The sequence below is a fragment of the Desmodus rotundus genome, chromosome 3, assembly GCF_022682495.2.
Source record: "Desmodus rotundus isolate HL8 chromosome 3, HLdesRot8A.1, whole genome shotgun sequence".
NCBI lineage: Eukaryota > Metazoa > Chordata > Mammalia > Chiroptera > Phyllostomidae > Desmodus > Desmodus rotundus.
In genome coordinates, this window is record NC_071389.1 from 133,519,660 (window position 1) to 133,544,655 (window position 24,996).

Here is a 24,996-nt window from a genome sequence, read left to right on the forward strand (position 1 = left end):
AACACTACCTTACTTGATTTCATTTATTGGAGTGGTCAATGGGGATGGATGACAGTAGTTTACATTCTAAAAATAGAACAAGTTTGAAATCATAAGGAAAGTGGGGACAGACTCATAGATGGAGAGCAGGATGACAGCCAGTGGTGGGGGGAGGTGAGGGGGTGGAAAGATTGAGCAAAAAAGGAGCAAGGACTCGTTGACATGGACAACAGGGTAGTGATTGGTGGGGGGAGGGGTATAAGGAGACTAAATGGTAATGGAAAATATACAATAAAATTAAATAAAAAGTAAAAATAGAACAAGTTTTATTTCACTTCTTAATTTTTTAACCTGTTTTATTTACCCTTCAAAAGAAACATTTTAGTGATTCTAGTTACATGATCATCTAATTGGAATTGAGTGATTACGCATCAGTCTGATGTGACCTAAAGTGTAGTAAAATAATTTTGGAAAAGCAAACCAATAAAAAATTAAAATTTAAAAATAATAATAATAAAAAATAAATTGGAAAAAAAGCAAACAATATTATGAACATAGTTTAGTCAAAACACTAATTGATAAAAGCTGATCAAGGCTTATTAATGGATTATATGTGTGGAAATTATTAGTGTCCTTTTAATAATGGGACAATTTTTTTTGTTTTTGGAGTTTCAGTATAGGGTTGAATGATTTCAATTCAGTTCCAGCTTCATGCACCGTGAATGGTTTAGATTTTAGGACTCCTGTGTTAACTACAGTGTTATTCTGCTTTATGGACAGTGAGATTTTGTTTTCCCCTTTCAGGAGCTCGTGGCTGCTGAGAAGAAGAAGCAGACTGTTGCGGAGCAAGTGATGCTAGACCACCTGTCTAGGTGAGCGTTAGTCTGGTGACGGAAGTGCGTCCAGGAAGTTTGCGTGAGGTTTCCTTTATGCCTGACGACCCATAGCCTTGCTCCATCAAGAGCTTGCCAACTCAGACATTCCCACACTTTCCTGTTCAGTGCACTCATAGTGTTTTAGTAGTTTTTGTTCACAGGACTCCTAGAAATACCCATCAGTTCCACTTATTAAATATTTCTGTCTAAACAACTTAATGAGTATTTACTTCCTAACAATTTAATGGCTATTTGAAAAAATAATACACATACATTAGAAGAAGGTCTATATTTTTTCATTCTTCAGTAACCATAAGCACTTACTAATGGGATGGATGCACCATTCGGGGCACTGTCCAATCTCTCCAACCTTAGGGCTGTTTACGATGCTGGTACTCACACTTTCTCCTTCACATGGCACTTGCGTTTTATCACAGGATGGGAGAAAGCCCAGCTTTGGAAAGATGAGACATCACCAAAGGAGTGTATCTTGTTGAAACGGTGAATTGCTTTGAGTTAGTAGTTCCTGTGGTGTCTAATAAATACCAAATACTGTGATTCTCTCAAAAATTAAGAATACCTTGCAGTGTTCCTGGGAGGTGGCTGGAGCATCCCAGGGGGACTTGGCGTACAGTTTGGGAACTGTGGGACTAACTACATGAATTGTAAAACATATCTAAGTTTAATAACCCTTAAAAACTCTATAAAGTTTTGGCACCTGCTGAGCTAAATTGCATGACAACATGTAAATACTCTGAGATTTCAGAAGTAAGACTTAAGTTTAGCTTTGGAGAAAATTGTTTCATTAGGTGGCAAAAAGAATGATATTCTACATGCATGTTTTTATGTAACTTGAAATGATTATACTTTCAATCTCCAATGTGTCTCTTTTCGTTATCTTGTGAACTCACTTTATTAATATTTCTACCCCCCACCACGCCACCACAAGGTGATTATTCATTTAATATCTGACAGATATGTAATTCTGATAGCAGTGTAAATTTGCGTTCATATGTGGGCTTTTTCAAAACTGCTTACAAATATGTGAACGCTAACACAATAGATTATCCCATTTAATTGTTGAACTTTGTGTTTTGCTCTATAGGGCTGTAATCAGCGATCCAGAACAAAATGTATCCACTGAGAAAGAAGAAGGTGCGTTTATCCTTCCAGATTCAAAGGTAGTGCCTCTTCGACTTAGGAAAAGAACACTACACGAAACAAAGTAAGAGTTTCTGTACACAAAGTTAGGATGTACTATGTGCACGTGTATTACTGAAAATGTTACTTTGTGTCCAATGAGAAAGTTCTTGCTCTTTTCTCTTTAAAGAAAAGTGGACTTTTGGAGTTTAGATTCTACTCCTTCCACTTTAAGATACTGGGATAAAAATTGTCCTTTGTTAATTGTTAATTTCTCAACAACTTCACTGCCTGTTGACATTTAGCCTCAGCTCTAATAGACAGAAAATCTACCAGTTCCTGTAGTAATTCTTTTATGTTTTCAGACAGCTGTAATTGTTGGGCAGCTACTTTTTTATAACTTTTATCTTTTTGTCTTATTCTTATTTTCTTGAAGCTTTAGTTTCCATAACTTTAAGTATTTGAATGTATCATGTAATAATTTCTCATTGCTGCTGTAACAAATTAATACAAATAGTCTTCTAAAACACCACAAATTTATTCCCTTACAGTTCTAGAGGTCAGAAGCCTAAAATCAGGATCTCAACAGGGTACATTCCTTCTGGAAGCTTCAGGGAAGAATCTGTTTTCTTGCCTTTTCAGCTTCCACATGCTGCCTTCATTCCTTGGCTCTTGGCCTCTTCTCCCACCTCCAAAGCCAACAACGGCTGGTCAAGTCTTTCTTGTGTCATCTCTGACACTCCTCTGTGTCACATGCTCCTCTGCTTCCCTCTTATGAAGGCCCATGTGATGGCACTGAGCCTGCCCAGAAAGTGCTGGAAAATCTTCTCACCTCCAGATCTTCAATCACATCTGCCAGGTCCTTTTACCATATCATGTAAGGTAACTTGTTTACATGTTCTGAGGATTAGCACATGGACGTCTTTAGGGGGTCATCTCTAAATCTCTTTTTTAAAGTAAACTTTTATTGAAATAAAACATACATTCAGAAAGTGTACACATTTTACCCCTGGCTGTGTGACTCAGTGGACTGAGCACCAGTAAAACGAAAGGTCACTGGTTTGATGCCCAGTCAGGGCACATGCCTGGGCTGCAGGCCAGGTCCCCTTTTGGGTGTGTGATGTATCTTTTACACACCGATGTTTCTCTCCCTCTCCTTCTCCTTCCTGTCTCTCTAAGAATATAAATAAATACTTAAAAAAACCCAAAGTGTACTCATTTTAGATGTATAGCATAATGAATTTTCACAACCTGAACAAGTTTTTAGATGAAGTAGGCCGGAAGCAGTACCCCAACCCCTCATCCCCGTGCTATCTCCCAGTACCACCCACTTCCTCTGCCGCAGCAGGCCGACCTCTCTCTCCTGTCATAGATCCTAACTGCCTGGTTATGCACTTAGATGAAAGCACAAAATCTCTACTCTGCACCTGGCTTCTTTTGTTCAACATTGTGTTGGTGCACATTTTATCCACATTATTAATTGTAGTTGCCATTTACTTTCATTGCTGTACAGTATTTCACTGTAAAAATGTATCACAATGTATGTACAAGTGATGATGGACATCTGGCTCTTTATGAATACTGGTGCCGTGAACTTCTGTGCATGCCTTTTGGTGAACACACGTACTCACTTCTGCTCCGTGCACACCTAGAAATGGAATTGCTGGGCCATTTAGTATGCATGTGTTTGCCTTTAAAAAGTATTGCCAATTAGTTTTCCAAAGTGGTTGTTGCGATTAACAGTGTCACCAGTTGCAGTAAGAGGGTGGTGTTGGCACCGTATGTTTGCCCGTGCTTGATATTGTCTATATGTTTTAAGTTCGTTCTTACAGGGATGTGTGGTAATTCTAACTCACATTCACTGGAGAATAATGAAGTTTGGCACTTTGACGTATGTGTGTTGGTCATGTAAATATATTCTCCTATGAAACGTCCCTTCAAGTCTGTTGGGTTATCTTTTCATATTGGCTGTGGGACTTGGTTATATATTCTAGTTACAAGTCCCTTTCACTTACACGTTTGGACACGTTTTCCTACTCTGTGGTTACCTTTGCATTCTCCTGATCAGGGTTCTTAAATTTCGGTGTAGACTAGTTTTCCATTCTTTCTATTTGTTGTTAGCGTCCTTTCTATCGTCTTTAAAAAGTCTCTGTTTACTGCAAACTCATTGTTCCTCTCAGTTAAAATGCCATTTATATCATATATCAAGTTGTTGTAAATGCGTGGTAGGTTTCTAGGCTTTTTCTTTAGTCTCATCTACCTGTATTATTCTATAGTATATTAAACATTTCTCTATTGTTATCAGTATTGCTTTTTATTATATACCTACAGCTTGTTTCTCTTCAATGTTGTCTTGGCATAGTAGACCCTTCTCTCTTTAACAGAAATTTTTGATTTAGCTAGTCAAGGTCTATGGAAAATTCTATGGGGATATTGATTAGAATTTTTGAGTTTGTGGATTTCACCCTCTGCTCTTATTCATTATTTCTAGAGGAAGAGGAGAAAATTCTGCTTCAAAGAGTCAGAAGCAGAAAATTGGCAGGTGAAGTGCGACCCTTCCTCTTGTCTTTTCCTTGTATATTGTGTACAAGGAGAAGAAATTGAGAGGCAGCCGCCTGCAGCAGTCCACACTCTGTCCTATGCATGAAGTTTTCCACGTCCCCCCCAGAGGGAATGAGTGGGTTAGTCTGTTTAATTCTGGTGTCAAGGACTTAGCCTCCTGTTGCTGCATTTTTAAGCCATAGTTGCCAAAGGCTTTATTAATAATAAAATTCATATTTTGGTCTTGATCTGCTTATTTCTGTATTGGTTAAAAACTTGGGTAGATTATTGGTACTGCTTATCAGATACCTAAAAGCGTAACATGGAACTTTCCATTGATAATATAAATGCCTATTTACTTCTTTTATATTTTCAAGGAGACTCTAGACTTCTTGAAGCTATTACTTCAACCTATCACCGTTAAACTGAGTTCTGTTCACCTTTGAGAAGCAATATTATGTAGTGGTTATGAGCAAGTTTTTTTTCTAGCTTTGCTGTATTCTAATGGTATTATGGCTCTGTAAAATTTATTTGTGAAATGGGGTAACAATACTTCATGGAGTTATTGCAAGCATTAAATGAACCAATACACATTAAAGTGATTTTAATAACAACTAGTGTCTAGGAAGTTCTCAATAAATGGTAGCCATTATTAGTGCTGTTATTTTCTCAGCATTTAGAATTGTTTATGGCACCGAATGGGCATTCACTAAACACATTAATACTAGTAGATTAAATTGAATCGAGATGTCCAAGCTTTTATAGCTTGAGTCTGTTTTCACAAACGCACTTGGTCCGCTGACTCTTGTTGGCTATATCTTATTTACCTTTCCTAGGGACCTAGATTTTATAGAGGCATGTTTCAGGACCCCTATGCCCCCATACGACTAGTTACATTATTACAATGCTGTTATACCTGCAGGAAATATTATAAGGCTATTTAGGAAGTGAATAAAGATATCACCGAACCTTTAGATTTCTTAGCATAAGGAAGACAGTAGTCGAGTGCCAAAGTGTGTGTGTTTGGGTTTTGCTTCATATTATTAAACAGAATTTTAAGAATTAGCCATCTTTGTAAGATTATTCAGTGCTGTCTCAAGGCCATACAGACTAAATAACTGGCCTGAGGTCTCATAGCTAGACCAATGTCAAGGCTAAAAACCCCACCTAACACTCTTTTCCACTGTTCTGTTATTTTGGTAAGGAATGTTTTGAGCTACCCCTAACTGAAAACCTGACCTATAGTGGCTTAACCAAGTCAGGATTTATTTTTCGTATGTAACTAGCTGCTTGGGGTTGTTGCTGGTTTCAGTTCAGTGGCTCAGAGATGGCGCAGCTGTGGGCTGGCATCCTCGAGATGTCACTGGCCTTTCTGGCGTGGCTGCTCGATGGCCACAGTGGCTCCAAGCGTCACATCCCCGCCGTGCTCGCAGGCAGGGGCTCACGTGCCGCCCTCTTATCAGGACAAAACGAGGTCTTTCTTGGAAGTTTATGGCCAGAACTGGGTCGCTTAGTCACCTCAACTTAAAGAGGCTAAGACAACAAATTGTATGGTGGAAGGGAGGCAAGGGGAATAGGGCTAGAAATGCCTGTCGGGCTACGCTGCAGCAGACAGGACAAATGTGCCGTCCCTGTTCAGTACTTACTTTATAGCACCCTGTCACCATTCCTTCTGCACAGAAGTCATTCGTGGCTTATGTACTGTATTTTAGGGTTATTTCTTATGTGTTGGTTACAATGAACAATCTGAAAAAAGAGGTTTATACACTCATCCTAATGCAATTTGTGCATTTCAAAATACTAACTTTTTTGTACTTTTATTGTTTATATCAAGTGTATATAACTTTAAAATAATTGTTGACTAATGTGTTTCTCTTTTTTTATTGTTTATTCTATTAGAGTTGTCCTAATTTCCCCCCTTTTCCCCCTTCCCCCCACTCCCACAGTCAGTCCCCACGCCGCTGTCCCTGTCTGTGGGTCCCTCACACATGCTCTCTGACTAGTCTCTCCCTTAACAGGATACGAACGCGGTCTACCTTAACCGAAAATGTGCTTTCTCATAAAGTTCAATTTGAGGGCAGGATCCTATCAAGGTAATTTTGACTTTATTAAACTTTTAAATCTTAGGATTACAAAATGTATTTTGTTTTCAAATAGAAGTAACAATAATGAGATTAGTTAAATTTATCACAAAGAAGTGAACATGTGAATTTAAAACATTTTTGAGTAATATATATGTTAATCTGTTACAAAAGTTATAGGAAGTATGAGCCTAAAGAAAAGCATTTTAATTAGAAGTCATTTAAAATGTGTTTAAAATGTCTTTCAAAAAGAAATGTAGACGTGAACTTTAAAAAGGTATATATTACTACTAGAAGATTATAAACCATTTGAAAATTAACCTTTATGTAAGATGCTTTATATAATTTCATGTAATGACTTTAGTTAACAGATTATTGATAGATGCAAGAAGATGACTAAGTAGGTGATTCTTAAATCTCTTTTCTCAGTCTTACAAACTTCCAGTAAAACGTGATGCAACTTGATATTCTTTGTGTATACTAATGGGAAAGTTTTATTTTTAATTATCATGTTTGTTTAATGATTTTAAACTTTCTAAGACAAAGGGTAAGAAATATATCTCACTGAGCGGCTTCTTGCAAGCTCAACATTTTAAAAAGATCTTTCACTTTCTCTTGAAAGCTTCTATTGAATTAGTAATCTGTAATCTGTATATCCACATTCATACCAGTGTCACGAAAGCTCGTCTCCACCCAAATCTAACTTAAGTCGACACTTAAGCAAGCTGCCGCGTGTTTTCCCCCGCGGCTTCCCGCTCCCTTGCTATTGCTGCACATGTGAGGGAGTTACTTTTTCTCCTCTGACAGAAGTCTTTGGTATTATTTCTTTTTGTAGAAATGGACGTGATGCTTGCAGAGAGCTGGTTGGGTTCTTTTTTATCCATGACCAGTCCCTTACAATTTACGAATATCGGCAATTCGGGAAAAATAGGTACGCCGTAAAGCACTGTCACAACTCCCAAGGTGATCACTTCTGAGAGAAGCCGGATGACTTCACTCTTTTGTCATTTAACTTCTAGAACAAATGTGCTTCCTTTTATTCAAAAAAACATTTATAGTCATCAGCGTGGACGAAGAAAAGGAAAACAATACCAACTTGGTGATTTTTATATTGTAAGTTAAGGGTGTGTGTACAAAAGTTTTAATCCCAGACATGGGGTTTGTGGGATCCTGTGGGGCTGGCGGAGCAGGGTTTCTCATCTTTGGCCGATTTGCTGTCCTTCCTGAGCAGGGGTGTTTACTTGTGTGAACCGCTCCTGGTTGATGTGTCCCAGGAGGTTCTGCCTCTCTGGCCCAGCTTTTATTCCCTTTAACACTACCTTCTGCCCCTCCTGCCCCCTAGATCCGCAGCATAAGCCCAGGGGAGCTTGTCTCTTGGTATTTTTAAAGGCTTTACAGGGCTGTACCATTGAGTAAGTGGCCACTTCAATAGAACTAGCAGTGATGCTCCCCCAGAACAGGCTTATCTTCTGAGGATGCACATTTTTTTCTCCATGCAGAAGGGTAGTTGGCTTCTGGAGCTGTCATATCTGTTAGCTTATTTTGTGATTTTCCCACGTCATGCAACTTCTGGCACATGGTGTATCACACGGATATTTCTAGAATGGGTCAATCATAGATAATGCTACAAACTGTATAGTGCTCTTACACTTTGAATCATTACAGTCACACATTATCTTGTGATTAAAATGCAGCACTATCCACAGGGATCATAACAAATATATATTCATAGGTAAGCATTGGAAAGAGAAGAGTGAGTAAGACCCATTTCCTGCTTTTGTGGAGTTTAATGGGAAACATTCAGATAGGAGAGGTAAAAATTTAGTTTTATGGGGTCAAGGGGCTTCCCGAAGAAAATGCCATGTAAACTTCACCTAGAGAAGGAGTTAGCTAAGGGGATTGGGGGATAGGCGAGGGTAGGGAAAATCCATCTGGAGTATAGAGTTCAAGGTTGGTGTTGTCAGGAATGAGTGGGAACTTAAGCACGGCCTCTGTTAGTTACCTGAAATGTGCTGGAGAGTCATTGAAAGACAGGATGTGGATGGAAGGGGGAGAGGTAACATTAAGTTTGTGATTCAGAAAGATCTCCTGGTTACGATGTGGGGAACAGATTAAAGACTAGGTATAAAGAACCAGATTGTGTTGAAACATGTAAATTTAAGAAGGACGTTATGGCAACCTGAATTAGACAGATGGCTGTGGCTGTGAAGCTAATTAGAAAAATAAAACAAAAAAAGAAGCCTTTAGGATGTAGAATCATTAAGATGTAGTAACTGTTAGGTGAGAGATTGGAGGTGAGGAAAAACTGCACATCTTAAACTTGAATTAAATTTAAAAAATATATATATATACATATATGTCACTCAAGTCTGCGTTTTGGGATCCGGAAAAAATGAGCTTCCCCTCCCATCTCACAGCCTGCAGAGAGGATGTTCATGCCTATCCCACAGCTGCAGTTACCCCCAGCTCCGAGTGCTGTCTCCTCTAATGTAGTGTCGTGGCTGCCTTACTCCCACTCCTTCTGTTCCATGTCACTTAAGAAGATGTAGAACTCTGCTCCCTTTAGTGCTTTCCACGACAGAAAGGAAGGCAGAAAAGAAGGAAGGGGGAGGTGGGTGGAATCTGCAGGCAAACCGTGCACACGATGCCTGGTGTGCGGCAGGCACCTGGAAAGGGAAGGGACGTGCAGAGAGGTTCACACTGCAGCATGTCGGCAACTTGCAATTTCTGATTAGACATTTTCATCCTTAGAAATATGTCCCTTGAGCATTTCCCATGGTAGAAGTCTTCCTCTTCCTTTTTTTGACTCATTGCATCTTTTCCTCCTCCCTACAAAATTCCATTTCTTTTTAAAAATTTATTTATTATTATTATTGTTGTTACTATTATTCCTTCCCTGAAGCTCTATTTACAGAGAGAGAGGAAGGGCAGATATATTTTACCGTTTTCTGCCTTTTGGGGGAGAGGAGGTTATTTTCACTTTCCAGATGTTACTCTGCAACGTATCTTTTCCATATGCCCCAACCAGGTCTTTTCCTAAACACTTCCTCAAAGAATTTATCCTTTCTTCCTCAGATTCTTATAAAAATGGAGTTCTTACATTGTTTTTTACATGGGTTGTTAAATAGATGATTCTAATTCAGAGATTGATTGGGAGGTTATTCTTTTATTTTCCTGTATTATTAACTGAAGCTTGTGTGATTTCTAAATGGTCTCCAAAATGCTTTTTATTTTTTTTTACTGCCAAATTCCTCTAATGTTTTTATTTTTATTTATTTTTTATGTTGATATGAGCAAATATCTTTTATTTTTTAATTCTGATTATTTTATTTAAAAAAATTTTATTTTATTGTTGTTCAGTTATAGTTGTCCCACCTTTTTCCCATTGCTAAAAATCATTATAAAAGAATACCATGTCACATAATCAAAATAGAATATTTAAAATTAGTATTAGTTGTATTTCACTTCTTATAGATTTTCTAAGCTTTAGATAATTCATTTGTTATTTTTTCAGGGTGCAAACTTGACATTTTTAAGCTCTAATCATCCCACACTTCCAGAAAGCATAAAAGAAAGCACATTACTTATACTTCGAATCACAAATATTGACCAGATAGCTTTGGATTCATTCAGGTAAGTCAAACATACATTTGTCATTTTGAAGGTAAGTGAATACACTATTATTTATTACTTTAAAATGAGATTCAATCCCAAAGCATTTTGACTTTAGTTAGATTTATACTTTTTAAAACAAAGCATAGCTATGCTTATCTATTTTATGTGTTATCTTATATTCCATGCGTGGGAACAGTTACAATGAAGTAAAGAACAAAAATGTCCCGTTTTATGTTAGAGGTACTTTATTAATTTGCCTTTGCTATAACACTTTCACGAAATGCTAAAAAGCAATAAAATTTAAAGGATGGGGTACAGTACACTATTAATAATTTTCCCCACATTTTAGTGTGATATTTTTTAGCACTAAAAAATGTCTCGGCTTCTACATGTTAATAGTGTTCATTGGTAATATGAATAATGAAAGAATAATACTATGAATCAAAAATGCTTTTAAATGAATTTGAGCTGTTTCAGTTGTTTTTATGTATGCTCTTATATGCTGTTATTCTTGCTGAGTGACTATTAGTGGTAAATATATGCTATTCTTACAAGTATTTCTTGGTAATAAGTATAATTCAAAGTGCTAATAATTGCTGTACTGTATGTGCACCAGAGGCCATATCCCACAAATTGGCTACAAGGTAGGTTTTGTTTTTTTTTTTTACTATGTCATTTTACTATATAGCTCAAAGTGAATTTTTACATTTTATACTTTATAAGGCAAAACTGCTTTTAAATTTAATAGTTTCAATTATTTTAAAAGGACACCAAAATAGCTTAAAAATGAATATAATCTTAAAGATACTTGTTGGAAGGTTTTAAGAATTTTAGCCCTTAGCATATTTAATCCTCCTGGGAATTAAATCAGCAGGTAGAAGGTGGGATTTGATTAATCTTGGCACTCGTCCAACTTTGATGAGCCTTTCATTTAATCTAGAATTGGGGAAGAGTTTAGAGTTTCCATACTCGAGGTTACAAAACAGAATATATTTTTGTCACTGCAAACATGTCAATTGCAGGACTGATTCTGTGGAACACGAGGATGCTACCAGCAGGCAAGAAGCCAATGATAGGCTGGTCTTTAAAGCCATTCAAGGTAGGTGTCATTTTATTGCACTCCTGAGTATTTCAAATGCTTGACAATTTTGTGTGTACCTAGTAAAGCAGTATTTTTCAGAGATTTCTTAGTTTTATGGCACTTGATTTATATTTCCGATTTGCTTATCTTTTTGTAAGTTAATTATATATACATATATGTCTAAAAATACTTCTAGGATTTCTCCTACTTTAATGATTCTAATTGAATAACTGGTATTCTTTGAATTATGAATTTAACAATTCTAGAAAGAACTCGATGATATGGATTTTATATTTATGTACTGAATAAATGTAGCTGATTTTGCGGCATAATACTCATCTCATGCATTAGATGACACCCTAAAGACATGTGTGGTCGCCTAGCGTAAAAGACGTGAGGCTAGAAGCCACAGTTGTTTGGACTCTGTCCATCAGCAGACACACGACTGTGCAAATCTCTTGTAACTCTTTCTTTGTCTCTAAAATGGGGGGAATAATCTGTTCTATTAGCTTTTCATGGTTGTAATGTATACAGGCTTTGGACACTCAAACATGTTGTATATTTTATTTCTCGAGTCTGATTTTTTAACTACTACAGTATACTAGGCTCAGACAATTCTTGTGCTCAATTTCACAGTCTAGAAGTAATCACAGGAAATCAACATGTAATTTTTGAATTTTAATAAATTCTGGTTTATCATTTACAGACAATCAGGGAGTAAGAAGACTAGAAATTTTCAAAGTTGTCTGGAATTGGTATTTGAAGTCTCAAATGTTTTTGATGTCATTGTTAGTAAATTGTTTATTCTATCATGGTCAAAACAGTATTTGTCACCATTGTATCTAGTGACATGCACTGCCTCTAATGTATTGCATTTAGTAACTACTTTAGTGAAGTTCCCTATGTGTTCTTAAAATGGCACAAACTTCACTAAGTGAAATCACTTAATGACCCACAAAGAAAATGCTGGGGCCTGAGAATATAGCCTCTTACGAATTGCTGGAGGAAAGGGTAACTTTAAATACGTCAGTATGGGATGACACTCCAAAGCCGTGATGCCATTTCCCATATATGTTATAATTGGAAAATGCCAAAGTATTTTAGACATTTTGAACTGATAATTTTTGAGTGGCTTGCCTGGTGTCAATTTTGAACACTTTCACCACACAGTGGTGCTATAGTTCTGGTATATTTACATGTGATTTTACATCTAACCTTCTGTATTACAAGGATTCTATTTTCCAAAGTTTTTTTTTTGTCAGTCATAATATGATTTGGTTGGCACTTCTTATAACAGTGACATCAACTTTAATTTTCTTGCATGAGAGACAACTGCAATTTGATGCATTTGTGAATAGGAACTATTGGTTTGCATCTCTCCTCTTCCTAAACAGATGGGCTAAAAAAACAGCTACATAACAAAGGTGTTCGTATTTTGACTGGTTTGGGAAAATACTTTCAACAGTTGGACAAAGAAGGAAATGGACTTTTAGATAAATCAGATTTTAAGCAAGCTCTAAAAGTATTTCACTTACAAGTGTCTGAAAAGGTATGTGCCACAGATACTTCACTGCAGTAAATGATTTATTATTCTTAGGTGATATTCACTTCTCTACTGACATTTTAGTGGTTCATTTGTCTCCTTTTTCTTTATGCCCTGATACCAGTGTTCAAACATCAGTAACAAATCCTGTTGGTTTTTAAAATTTCAACATTCATTCTTCTGTCACATTCATGTATATATATAAAGAGCATATTAACTAGCCATTGTCCTAAGCTCTGAGAAGATACACTCTGCACTCTAAGGTCTTCATAACAAAAGGATTGAAAATACAAATGATTACAAAACAATATGATATGTGTTATGTAGAGAATGCTTTCAGAACACATGGCATAAATTCCAAACCATGTTATAGGGAAGGAGAGGGAAGATCATACAAGGATTCCTGGCAGAGGATATATCTGAGCTGAAGTTTAAGGATGAGGAATTAAGCAGACAAGAGGGAGGAGTGTGGATCAGACAATGCACAGTTCACAAAAAGAGAAGCACATTGTGAGAGCGTGGAGGACAGAGGGAGTATGGCCTGTCCAGGAACTGCAGATGGTTCATCCCCTCGCTCCCCACCCCCAGAGCCTTCATACACACTCTTCCGTCTGCTGTGTGTAGTCTTCCTCCAGACCTTTGCATGGCCAGATTTTCTCATCATTCAGGCCACAGCTTTTGCTACTGAGAGTACGCCCTGACACTGCTGACTATAGGGGCAGCCCATCTGATCTCCGGTCCTCTGCCACTTCCCCATTTCATTTTCTTTATGCCACTTCGTCCGCAAGTAGAATGTTAACTCCATCAGGGCAGGGGCCAGGGGGCTTCTAGTTTCCTGCTCTGTTTCTGACACCTTTTGATAGAATCTAGCACATGGCAAGTACTAAATACATAAATACACAATGTGTTAGTTTTGATGGATAGATGGGTGGAAGGAAGGAAAAGAGAAGAATGAGGAGAAATGAGCTTCGGAGGGTCTATTACATCACAGCCTTGCATGCCATGCTAAGAAGTTTGGGTTTTATTATAAAAGTATATGAATTTGAAACAAACATACCTCAACAGTTTCAGTTAAAAAATCTTCTTCATTGTTCATTTTTGCTTCAACAGTCTTGTTGCAAGATATAATGTATTTTGTGGAGGCAACACCGGAAATTGAGTTTATGAGATATGGGTTCAAGTCCTAGGCTTACTGCTTGAACTGTGTGGTCTTGAGTAGGTCTTTTCACTTTCTGAATTGACAGGCTCTGCCTGGCAATCCAGAGATGATACCTAGAGTCGGAGTATGTGAGCTCTGAAGCTCAAGCGGGAAAATTACATGGGAATATACTTTGTTGACTGTAAACTCTGGACCAGGATGATGCTGTACACTGTTGTGACAGACCTAACTTTTGTGGTTTTGCAATGTTTAATGTCACGCCTGACCGTGTGACACGCTCTGTGAGTTACTGAACGGCCTCCACCTTTTATGAAACAAAACGAAAGCAAAACCCAAAAAAGACAGCAATAGAAAGTTAGAAAGCCTTGGTGTCTTTCTCAGCAGTTATACAGGTAATTAATAACTGAGGTAAAATTAGAGCCCAGGTAATCTGGGCCAGTCTGTATTCTTTCTGCATCCCCACAGTACTTCCCTTTTGGATTGGTTTGCTCTATTTTATGATTAGGTTCAGGAATAAAAGCTAAAAACAATTATGTAAGTTACCTCTTACAGGAAGAACATATATAATGAGAATATGAGTAAGCTTCCCCCTTTTTTCATATATTTTAGATAATAGTCCTTGTTTCCCCCCCGCCCCTGATATCACTGGAGACTGACCATACAATGATAAACAAATGTAAGTGGCTATAAAATAAGAAAATAAGAATCACCAACCTAATTGTAGAGCTAGTTTTTCATGAGGCATAGTTGCTCTCCCTGATGGGAAATTCAATAAAAACAGTCGGTATACAACCTAATAGCTTAATTTCTATAGAAATAGTATGATTGAATGAATCTCAGTTTTTTTCAACTGAATTATCATTTTTCATTTTGTACCATATCTGAAAAATAAAGAGTTACATAAATTTGTTGCCACTTGGGGTAAATTATTCAATTCTTGAAAATTATTTATTTTAAGCCCCTAGTATTATCTTTTTAATTCTAGTATTCTATGAGTTGGTGAGCAAATTTATCTTTTTCTATCCATACCACTTATGACTGTAAAAGCCCATTTTATAGCCCTGGCCGGTGTAGCTCAAGTGGTGGGAGCATCATCCTGTACACCAAGAGGCTGTGGGTTCGGTTCCCAGTCAGGTCATATACCTCAGTTGTGGGTTTGATCCCCAGCTAGGCAGGTGGAAGGCAACCAATTGATGTTTCTCACATCGGTGTTTCTCTCTCTTAAAAAAAAAGCAATGAAAAATGTCCCCAGGTGAGGATGAAAAATAAAGCTCATTTTACAGACAATTAAATTATTATATACAGGTCATTAAGACAGAACCAAAAAGGTACGGGTTATTGAAAATTGGAAAGAAGCAGAGCATTTTAGGATTTGGTTTTTCTTATGAAAGTGTTATTTGAAAAATTAAGAGGAAGTAGAAAAGAGGTTTTTTTGAGTATCTATTATTTGTCAGTCACTTTGTAGGATGTTTTATTTACATTCTTATTTAAAGCTAACACCATAACTGAAACATTGAAAATATATTTACCTAAGCTTAAGAAATTCTCATGCTGTAATTTCTTTGCTCTGGAACTCTGGGAATAGAACATTCTATTAAATAGTGCATTTATAAAAACAGTAAGTGGCAATGGTAAGATGAACAAATTTGCATAAGCGATTTACTCAAAATAGCATCTTTTGGTGTAAATTATGGGATAATATGAGAGTCGTTCAATATGCTTTATACTTTCAAGCATGAAGACGAGCAGAAATAGTTAGTGGTCCTAATGCTATTGGAGGCATCCCAGAACCTGAAGTGACCTTCTCATTGTCACAGATATAATATGTAAAAATAACTAAATGTTCAAATCCAGGCAAATGGTGTTTTTCATTTTTGTATAGACAGGAATTGAATTTAAAGTTAATTTGTGTCTTAATGCCACTCTTAAACGGTTATTAACTCTACAGAGCTGCCCACCACAGAGTTTCTTTAAAGAGTTTTCTGAGTGGCTTTGTTTGGATTTATTTATAATTTTTTGCTTTGTCTAGGACTACAAAAGATGTAACAAAATACCATTATCGTGTAGTCATGTACATCTTAAAGGGGTAAGAATGGTTGGTCTGTGTGTTGTTTCTAGGATTTCGAGTCCTCCTGGCTGATTCTGAGTGACAATGGCAGTGGCAAGGTTGATTACGGAGAGTTCAAACGTGCCATTGTTGGTGAAATGAACGAATATAGGAAATCGTTTGTTCGAAAGGTAACTTTGTTAAGTAATCTTTCAAATGCATGTAGTTTCTTTTAGTAGATTGGTAGGTTCCTTATTTTAAAAATTTAATTGTTACATTATTCTTAATTTCAATAACCAGAGACATTGAAATTAAAAACAATCTAACAATAGCCAGAGGGGAGGGGGGAGGGAACAGTGTGGGGAAGAGTTTTCAGGAACTACTATAAAGGACACATGGACAAAACCAAGGGGGAAGGTGGAAGCAAGGGAGGGAGGTGGGTTTGGCTGGGGTGGGGGGAAAATGCAGACAACTGTAATTGAACAACAATAAAGTAATTAAAAAACTTCAATGAATTACTATTGAAAATGTTTTAAATCCCTTACCTATAATGTATTTTGGTTTTAGTAAAGCACAAACAAAAAACACATACAAATACAACTCTCCCAGGATAAAGCTAAATAATTTGTGCATATGTTTTAGAAAATACTATAAAATGAAAATAAAATCTGAATCAAATTTTCACTCACAAATTACTAATTCCATAAATTGCTGGCTCAATAAATTACTAGCTGTGTGACTCTATGTGTTTTTAAATATCCCCAACCTCAGCTCCTTATCTCACAGAGTTGTTACAAGGTTTGGAGGAGATAATACACAGAACTTCACGTCGTGGATTTCCTGTGCTCGAGGCTCAATATGTGCTATCTTAGCATGACTAAGATGGTTCTCTGGTTTTTATAATATGCATGCTAAATGGTAAAATGAGATTAAAACAATCATGTTAAATTGCAATTAAAAAACAAGAGTCCTGGTTTTTATAGGAAGCTACAAATTAACCCAGTTCTGGCAGCCAGTTTTAGAACATACTTCTGAGCAATGTAGTTTTCTTTTCCTTCTGTTCGTGGGCCTAGTGTAAAATGTGCATGTATCTAATGCTGAACGCAGCTATTGGATGTAGAGTCATATAGACAATTACATCAAGTATCGATCACAAATAGAAAAACATCAAAATCTTAGCTGGCCAAAAGACACACAAAAATACCTTAAGCCAAACAAATTCACCTCATAGTATTTATAAATTTGCACATATTGGTACTTTTCATATCCTGGTGACAGGTTTGGGTATTGGAAGTAGAAACCGGAGAGTTGTCTCCTTTATTTATCTTGGAGTTTGGAGTAGAGGACAAAAGTAGGGTTATAAAGGACAACAGCAGTTTGCTAGGGCTGCCGTACAAATACCACAGATTGGATGGCTTAAACAACAGAAATCTATGTCCCCAAATTCTGGAGGCTAGAAGTATAACCCCAAGGTTTCAGCAAGTTTGGTTTCCCCTGAGGCTCCTCTCCTCGGGTTGTAATTGTCTTCTCCCTGGGTGTTCACAACCGTCCCTCAGTCTGTGTTGTCCTCGCCCCCAATCTCCTTTTTTTATGTGGACACCCATCACATTGGATTAGGGCCCACCCTGATGATTCCATTTTAACTTAATAACCTCTTTGATTTTAGTGATAGAATAGTTGGAAATTCACTTATATGTCAAAATAGTTCTGACAGTTTGTTTTAGCCATATATCAGTTTCATGTGAATCTTAAGCTGGAACTTACCTCAGGGGTTTTTAACCTAACTCCAGTGTGCAGAGGAGGAAAGCCACGGCAACAGAGATTAGGTTGCTTTATCAAAGTCAAGGTGCTAGGCAGTGATAGAACTGGAAAGAAGATACCTACCAAGAAGGGCTGCTGGTGGCTGTTCTCAAAGGCATAAACAGAGCCTAGCAGCCATTTCTAAACAGGAGTGTCTCACACAGACCATGCTTCAGGGAGAAGCCTGCAGGGCTTTGGTGTGTTCCTGCTCTAGGAGCCAGTCCTTATAAAGGAGTTCCTGGAATTGTGTTTCAACCAATAGCACTGAAACTTTGCTTGCCAACTGGAGCTGTGCAGCTATATTCTCATTAGCATCCTACCAACCAATCAGAGCAGCTCCCTTCTGACCAATCAGGACAGTGCCTTTTAAACCAAACTATGAGAATTTGGAGTCCTCATTTGCATGAGAATGGGCCAATTAGGGTCCATGGGTGGGGACTTCTCTCTCTATAAGTCAGCTTTCCTATGACTCTGGGAGTGTACTTTCTCTTTCTGTTGAACACTGAAACTGCTTTCCCCAGTTGGAGCTGAAACATTGAAAACATCTCCTGAGACTAGAGCAAAGCAGACCAGTGCGGAGCAGAGCAGACAGATCTGGACCAGAGCAAAGAGGAGCAGACTGGATGGGAGCAGAGCTTTGTGAGAGGGGCCTCACTCAAGGGCCACCTTGCCTGAGGACCACCTTGCAGCCATGCTTTTGCACAGCCTGCTGTTTCATATAGAGCTGTAACTCACGGAGCTGTCCGCACCGTGCTACATCACAACTGAGTTGTTTGCACTGGATACCTTTTCCTTCTTCACTGTACACTGCAGATTGGGGATTCCAGTTGGTATTGAATTGGTGCCAACAGCCATCTTGCTCCAATACCCTTCTTCCTTGTATTCATGATTCTGCCATCATATACCAGTTTAGTATTTTTAAACTGTCTTGTTTAGAGCCTATAAATAACTACAGCAGAATAAAAAACTAGGTTCACATGTCTAGTGGTTTCATAGAAAAAATAATGTTTCTTTCATTATTTAGGCCTTTATGAAACTGGATTTCAACAAAACTGGCAGCGTGCCTATTATGAACATAAGAAAATGTTATTGTGCAAAGAAGCATCCTCAAGTGATTTCAGGTAATTATTATGAGTCAAAATGCATTAGATTTCTAAAGTGTTAGTTAATAAAAGCAATATCTTCAAATAATATTAATTCATAATATGGACCTGAGGCTATTAAGGGAGGAATAAATAATTATTTTTAAAACTGAAAAGGTGAGAGCTATTTAACATTCATTAAAAAATTCTTGGGTCTATTGTCCGTACTTACTTTTTTCTTTGATGTTTATAATCAATATTGAACTTTTATTTCCTATTGAGATAGTGAGGAATTTGAGTTAAAACAGAATAGATGTAGAGAACAGATAAGTACATGTGCAAATTCTCTGAGTTAGTTTTACTGAACGTGTTTATACTTGAAGATTTAAGGCAGAATGAGGGGATGTCTTTCTCTAGGGACAGAACTATACATGTAATGAACATACATATGTGTATGACAATTTGAGGATATAGAACATATCTCAAAGTAATTCTAGAGATTCATTATCTGTTATATTTCTTTTGAACTTATAGTTACATAATTGATTTATAAGTGAATTTTCATTATATAGAAAGCATTTGGCCATAGTAACTTCCTTCTTTACATTACATTTCCCTCTATAAAGGTAGCAGTTACTATTTTTTCATGTACACATGTATTTCAGTACTAGCTGTGTATGTGCTATGAATATCTAATACTTGTTGAAGTTGTTTTCGTGAACATAGTGTTCATGAAACATAGTGTATGTGGTTTGCTCTTTATACTCAACAATGTGTCTTAGAGCTCTTCATGTTAATCCACACTGAGCTGTTTTCTTTTTATCTTCTGCATGTCATTCTTTTAAAAATCAATACACTACAGTTTACCTGGGCCCATATTATGCTATTTTCTTGGAGTACTATCACGACTTAGAACATGTACCTTTCCAGGTTTAATTGATACTTCCACATTGCTTTGGAAGATGGCTATGCCAGATTGTACTGCCATTAGTTGGAGAATTCATTTTACCTCAGATTTTTGACAATTTAATAGGCTAAACTTCTTTAAATTTGTATTTCTGTGGTTACTGTGGAAGTTAAACACATTTTTGTATATTTGTTGACCATTTATAATTTATATTTAATGAATAATTTCTAATTCTTAGTTTAGATTATATAGTTAAACATTATAGAATACTATTCTAGAATTTGCCTTAATATTAAAAATACACTGTAATTATTTAGGTTTATTACTGTTATTAGCCTTTATAGTTTATTTATTACTTTTAATTGTGAAGTTAAAAAAAAACAGAATTTGTTATGAAGAGTAAAGTTAATAATCACTACTGACTTCCCAATTTTTTAAAATATATTTCAGGTCAAAATAACTTTATTTGCTTATCAATGACTTTAAATGAACTACAGTTGCCATAAGAGAATTTACAGAATGATTTAGTTATACATATTCTATCTTTCCCTTAAAACCCATGTCATTCTCTGCTTTTTTCCTTTAATTAGTCACATTAAAAATAAAAACAAGATAGTTTACTTATTTCAAAATTAGGTGATTTAACACCATGTGTTTTTTCTCTTTGTTTTCTCTAATAATCTTAAATTGTTTAAGTAGCTTTAGGGTTTTTTTTAATGTGTTGTGGAATTGTTGGTGAAGGTTTTATTTTGTACTTGGATAAACTTTTGTTAGTTTAAGAAATTACATGCCTTGTTTTTATGTTCAAATTAAAGAAGATAAGCTAACCAACTATACAGTCTTAAAAAGAGGAAAACCTGTTACTGTTTAAAAAATATATTTTTATAATATATCATTACAAATTATAATTTATTCACATGCCCATTTTTGGGATATAGATTATTCACAATTTTAATTAATTTCAAATTAAATCTTTTACAACAGACATAATTTAATTTAACTACAAAAAATAGTTTACTTTTTTAAAATAATTTATTTTAAAAAGTATATTTAGCTTTACTAGAAATGGAATTTATCAAGTATTTTTCTGTGTAATTGTATTAGAAATCTAATGTTGTTTATTAAAATCTTAAGAGAAACAAAAGAAAGGTTAGTTACAAATAACAGAAGGTAGGTATTTCCTGGGTGAGAATACAAAGTACAAATTTCCCAAGTATTTGAAATAAATTTAAATAAAAAATCTTTTTCCTAGAAAAACAGTATGAAAATTTATCTGTTCAAACATATGGATTGTAAAAAGAAAGGGAAATTTCTCTCTATATTTTTATATAGATTAGAACTTGATTAATTTTTATGCGTGATTAACATTCAATCACAAATTCACTTCATTGTTTTATATTACTGTCTCTGCATAGCCTAAGTATTCAGTCCTTGCTTATTCGACCTGTTTTTTTTTCTTTAAATAGTTAGTGTTCTTCATTTCTTTCATGTTTTTAAAAGACAGCAAGCATTTTGCTATTCAAAGCAGATTTTATTCTTTTAGTTTGAAAGGTACTTTACAACGAATTGTTACCTAAGCCCATTAGAGGACGTCTGATGTTTGAGAAAGAGCCAGCTCTTACCCTAATGTTGCTTCTTCTGTTAGACAAACAGTTAAGGTGGTGTTCCAATTTAAGTTTGTTATTTTAAAATGCAATATGACTTTGAAATGATTTATACCAACTATACTTATAAAATATATTAAAAACATAAAATCATTTATAGAGTCCAAAGATCTTTTTAGACACCTTTTCTGCTCTTGTACATGGGCCTCTATTTTCTTTAGTATCTGACTGTAGCTTCCTTTCATCTCTTATTTCCTTTTTTCTTATTAAAAAATTAATGAATGTCTCTTTTCCTGTTCTATTCTAAGATCCTGAGAGTAGATCAGTGCAAGAAAGGGTAGGCAGTGACGAGGATGGAAAATTAGTGAGAATAATTCTGTGATGGAGAACCTACATTCAGGGTGGTCAGTAAAAACTTCCCAAGGGAATAGCATTTAAGCTGAGATTGATCTTCTGCTCCAACTGACCTTAATATGATCAAAGTTACTTATTTAAATAGCTTATTGTTCTCTTTCTGAATTAAAAAATCAAGTGAATTTTTTAAAAGAATCAGATATTTTATGTTTTCTCTTTAAATAACAAACTAAAGATATGCAATTACTTACATATATGATTCTCAGCATCTCCTAATAGGTTAAAGTCAATCATATTTAATATAAGCCAGTGAAAATAGCCTACTTAATGTAAGAGATGCAAATAGAATGACGTAATCAAGTGTAAATTCTTCCAGCAAACATTTTCATAGGCCTTTGAAACTTGTGTTTGTAGTTATATTTTCTAGCTGCAATTGTGACTGATTCACAAAATAACTAATGCCCGAATGTAGAGATATCTTTCATACATCGCATCACTGTGTTAGCCTTTGAAAGCACTTGCTTTCTTCTTTCTAATGGGAATGAAGGTGAGTCCTTTAACATTAAGAAATATCAGGGTATCTGCAGTAGTAACTATTATTTTGCCTCTACAAAGAGGATGCATCCCATTAGAAGTTTAAAAGATGCCTCCAATGTTTGTTAAAAGTCATTATCATTAAATTCAGTTTATGAAATAAAATGTTTAAATAAACTGGGAGGTAGTTTGACATAAGATTTCAAATCATTGAAAAGATTTTGCAGGGTGATTAAGTATTTCTTTACCACCATCAGTCATTTTCCTGAAATTTTACGGAGATTTTTACATGGTCAGTACTATTTTGCAGGTCATTCCACAGAGGAAGAAATCAAATTGTCTTTTCTAGAAACACTCAAAGACGCCTGCAGCAAGTCTGACGAAGTGTCATATGGGGAATTTGAAGATTTCTACGAAGGGCTAAGTATAGGAGTGGTGGGTGATGAGCGCTTTGCTACTATCTTACGTACTCCATGGGGGATTTAGTTTTTTAAAATTAGCCCTAAGCATTTTAAAGGAGAGATGAATTTAATGCAAAGTATGATCAACCATTGGAATATATTTGTCTAGAGCTCTATTCTGTTTTTCTTTTTCCTCAAAAAAGTTGAATCTGGAAAGAGAAATATTCGGAAAGGAATATGTAGGGGTATGTATATATTTATGTGCAAGTATGAGTACTTGCCTGTCTATAAGTTTGAAAATATTTGTATTTTTGGTTTATTACTTACCTTGAATAGATTTCAGAGCTATTTTTATTAGCCTTCATAGGAAAGCAACATTTGTATCAGAATTTATGAAATCTCTTATTGTAGTAATAACCAAGTTTCTTTCCTTTTTTTTTATTCATTTCCCAAAATAAAATTGCTACCTTCTCAATTTGATAAATTGGAATTAGGCTCAAGGCTTTTAAGATTGAAATAGTTCAACTTGTTTAAAACATGAAAATGTTAAAGGAACTAAAGGATGTGCAAGAGAAAATTTTGATGCAGGGTGATTATGGATGTTTTCTGTAACATAAAATATTTCAAATGATGGAGGCCTACCCCTAAAATGCATATTTAAACACAGACTTGTGAATTCTTGCCTTCTAAATTATGTGCTGTTGTATGTTCAATAGAACACAATGTAATTATTCTAGGGGCCAGTTCTATTTGTCTTTGTATTTTATTTTTTAACTGTGATCCTTATAACCTACACAGAATTATTATTTAGCGAGAAACAATGCAATATAGGAGATGGGATGTTTTCTTAGATTACTAAATAAGCATCGCAAAAAGTGCATTATCACATATATGGACTGAGGGATAATTTAATAATTCTCAATGAAAATATAAAAAGATACTTCGTCCCTTAAAAGGAATGTAAGTTATTCTAAACACTTTTTTTTTTGGTATATAAGCAACTGAAACATTTTCTTCTGAATAGATGTTATTTAATGGTTAGATGTATTATAATCATTTTTCTAAATTCTTCTGTTTTTCACTTGTCTTTGGAAATATAAAGAACAACTTTATGAGTTCATAATTTCTTTAAAATAATTTTATATGTCAATAAAAATAATTTTATGTGTCAATATAAATTAGAAAAAAATAGTGTTAAGCAAAATAAGTGGTTAAAAATGAAAATAAATACTTTGTTGAATATGACTTTTAGCATACAATTTTATTCATCTATACAGTTGACAACCTTATAAAAAATGTGTGTGAACTAAATAAATTCAAAGTAGTACCTTTTCAGTATTTGAGGAGGTACCAAAACTGACTACTGAAATATCAGAAAGAAAATATGTATAATTATTGTAGTGCTGTTTTCACTAGATAAATTCTTTATTCCTTGGAATTTTTTCAATTAGGTTATTGTAGTTAAAACAATGTGCTGGAAGACATTTTGGCAGATATGGCTTCAACGCTTTCTCTGCGCCATTCTGTTACTTGGAAACATTTACATAAGTACAGGCATCCAAAGCCCTATGAATGGCTTTCATATTGAAACGACTCATAATACTGTGGGTGCTCAGTATGCATGCAATGTTTTCATTGATGAAGTTGTATTTAGTGCTCCTTAACAAATCTATTTTAATATCACTATGTCATATTTTCCTGTGAATATAATCAGAAAATGTGCAAAAACGGGGGGGATGGTTCTTCTGGGATTTAACACATTAATATGGTAGCATACTTTTAAATAAACCTCTATACTCTTAGTATAAATATTCATATGTGGTTATCTATAATAAGTTTCTCTATTTAGTAGTTAATTTCTTACCTTATGCAGTTATTTCTGTGTAAAGTTAGAAAACATATATTCAATGTTCTTTGGTGTATTCTGTTAAATTAGAATTGGTGGCACAATAAATCATTCTGCTGTTGCCTCACTGTCTGCATTCATTCTTCTTTGAATTTTGTGTGTGAAATCTATTGTTTACTATTCAGTTCAGTAGAAGAGCATCTAATAGAAGCTGTATTTTCAAACATCCAAAATGTGAGAATTGACTATTGAAATTCTATTCTCAACAGTCTTGAGTATTCTAAAATATCTCTTGATTAACTTGAAAATATTGTTATATGTTGTAATGATGTTACATGAATTTCATAGATAAGTGTATTTTATCATTCTCTAGATCTTTAAAAAGTAGTTACTTATTTTGATATAGC

The 24,996-nt window shown here is 35.4% G+C and overlaps 1 protein-coding gene across 3 annotated transcripts in view; it reads left to right on the forward strand.

Moving 5' to 3' along the window:
- Nucleotides 1–24,706, forward strand: part of CAPS2 (calcyphosine 2) — a 65,699-nt gene extending 40,993 nt beyond the window's left edge. For all 3 annotated transcript variants that reach the window (XM_053921371.2, XM_053921373.1, XM_053921372.2), the window contains 11 exons: nt 784–851; nt 1,960–2,079; nt 6,554–6,628; nt 7,452–7,547; nt 7,636–7,729; nt 10,131–10,249; nt 11,254–11,330; nt 12,707–12,861; nt 16,133–16,252; nt 18,886–18,982; nt 22,653–24,706. In XM_053921371.2, the coding sequence (XP_053777346.1) occupies nt 784–851; nt 1,960–2,079; nt 6,554–6,628; nt 7,452–7,547; nt 7,636–7,729; nt 10,131–10,249; nt 11,254–11,330; nt 12,707–12,861; nt 16,133–16,252; nt 18,886–18,982; nt 22,653–22,828 (1,197 nt within the window). In that variant the 3' untranslated portion in view covers nt 22,829–24,706. The remainder of the gene's footprint in view (nt 1–783; nt 852–1,959; nt 2,080–6,553; nt 6,629–7,451; nt 7,548–7,635; nt 7,730–10,130; nt 10,250–11,253; nt 11,331–12,706; nt 12,862–16,132; nt 16,253–18,885; nt 18,983–22,652) is intronic.
- The last annotated feature ends 290 nt before the right edge of the window (nt 24,707–24,996 follow it).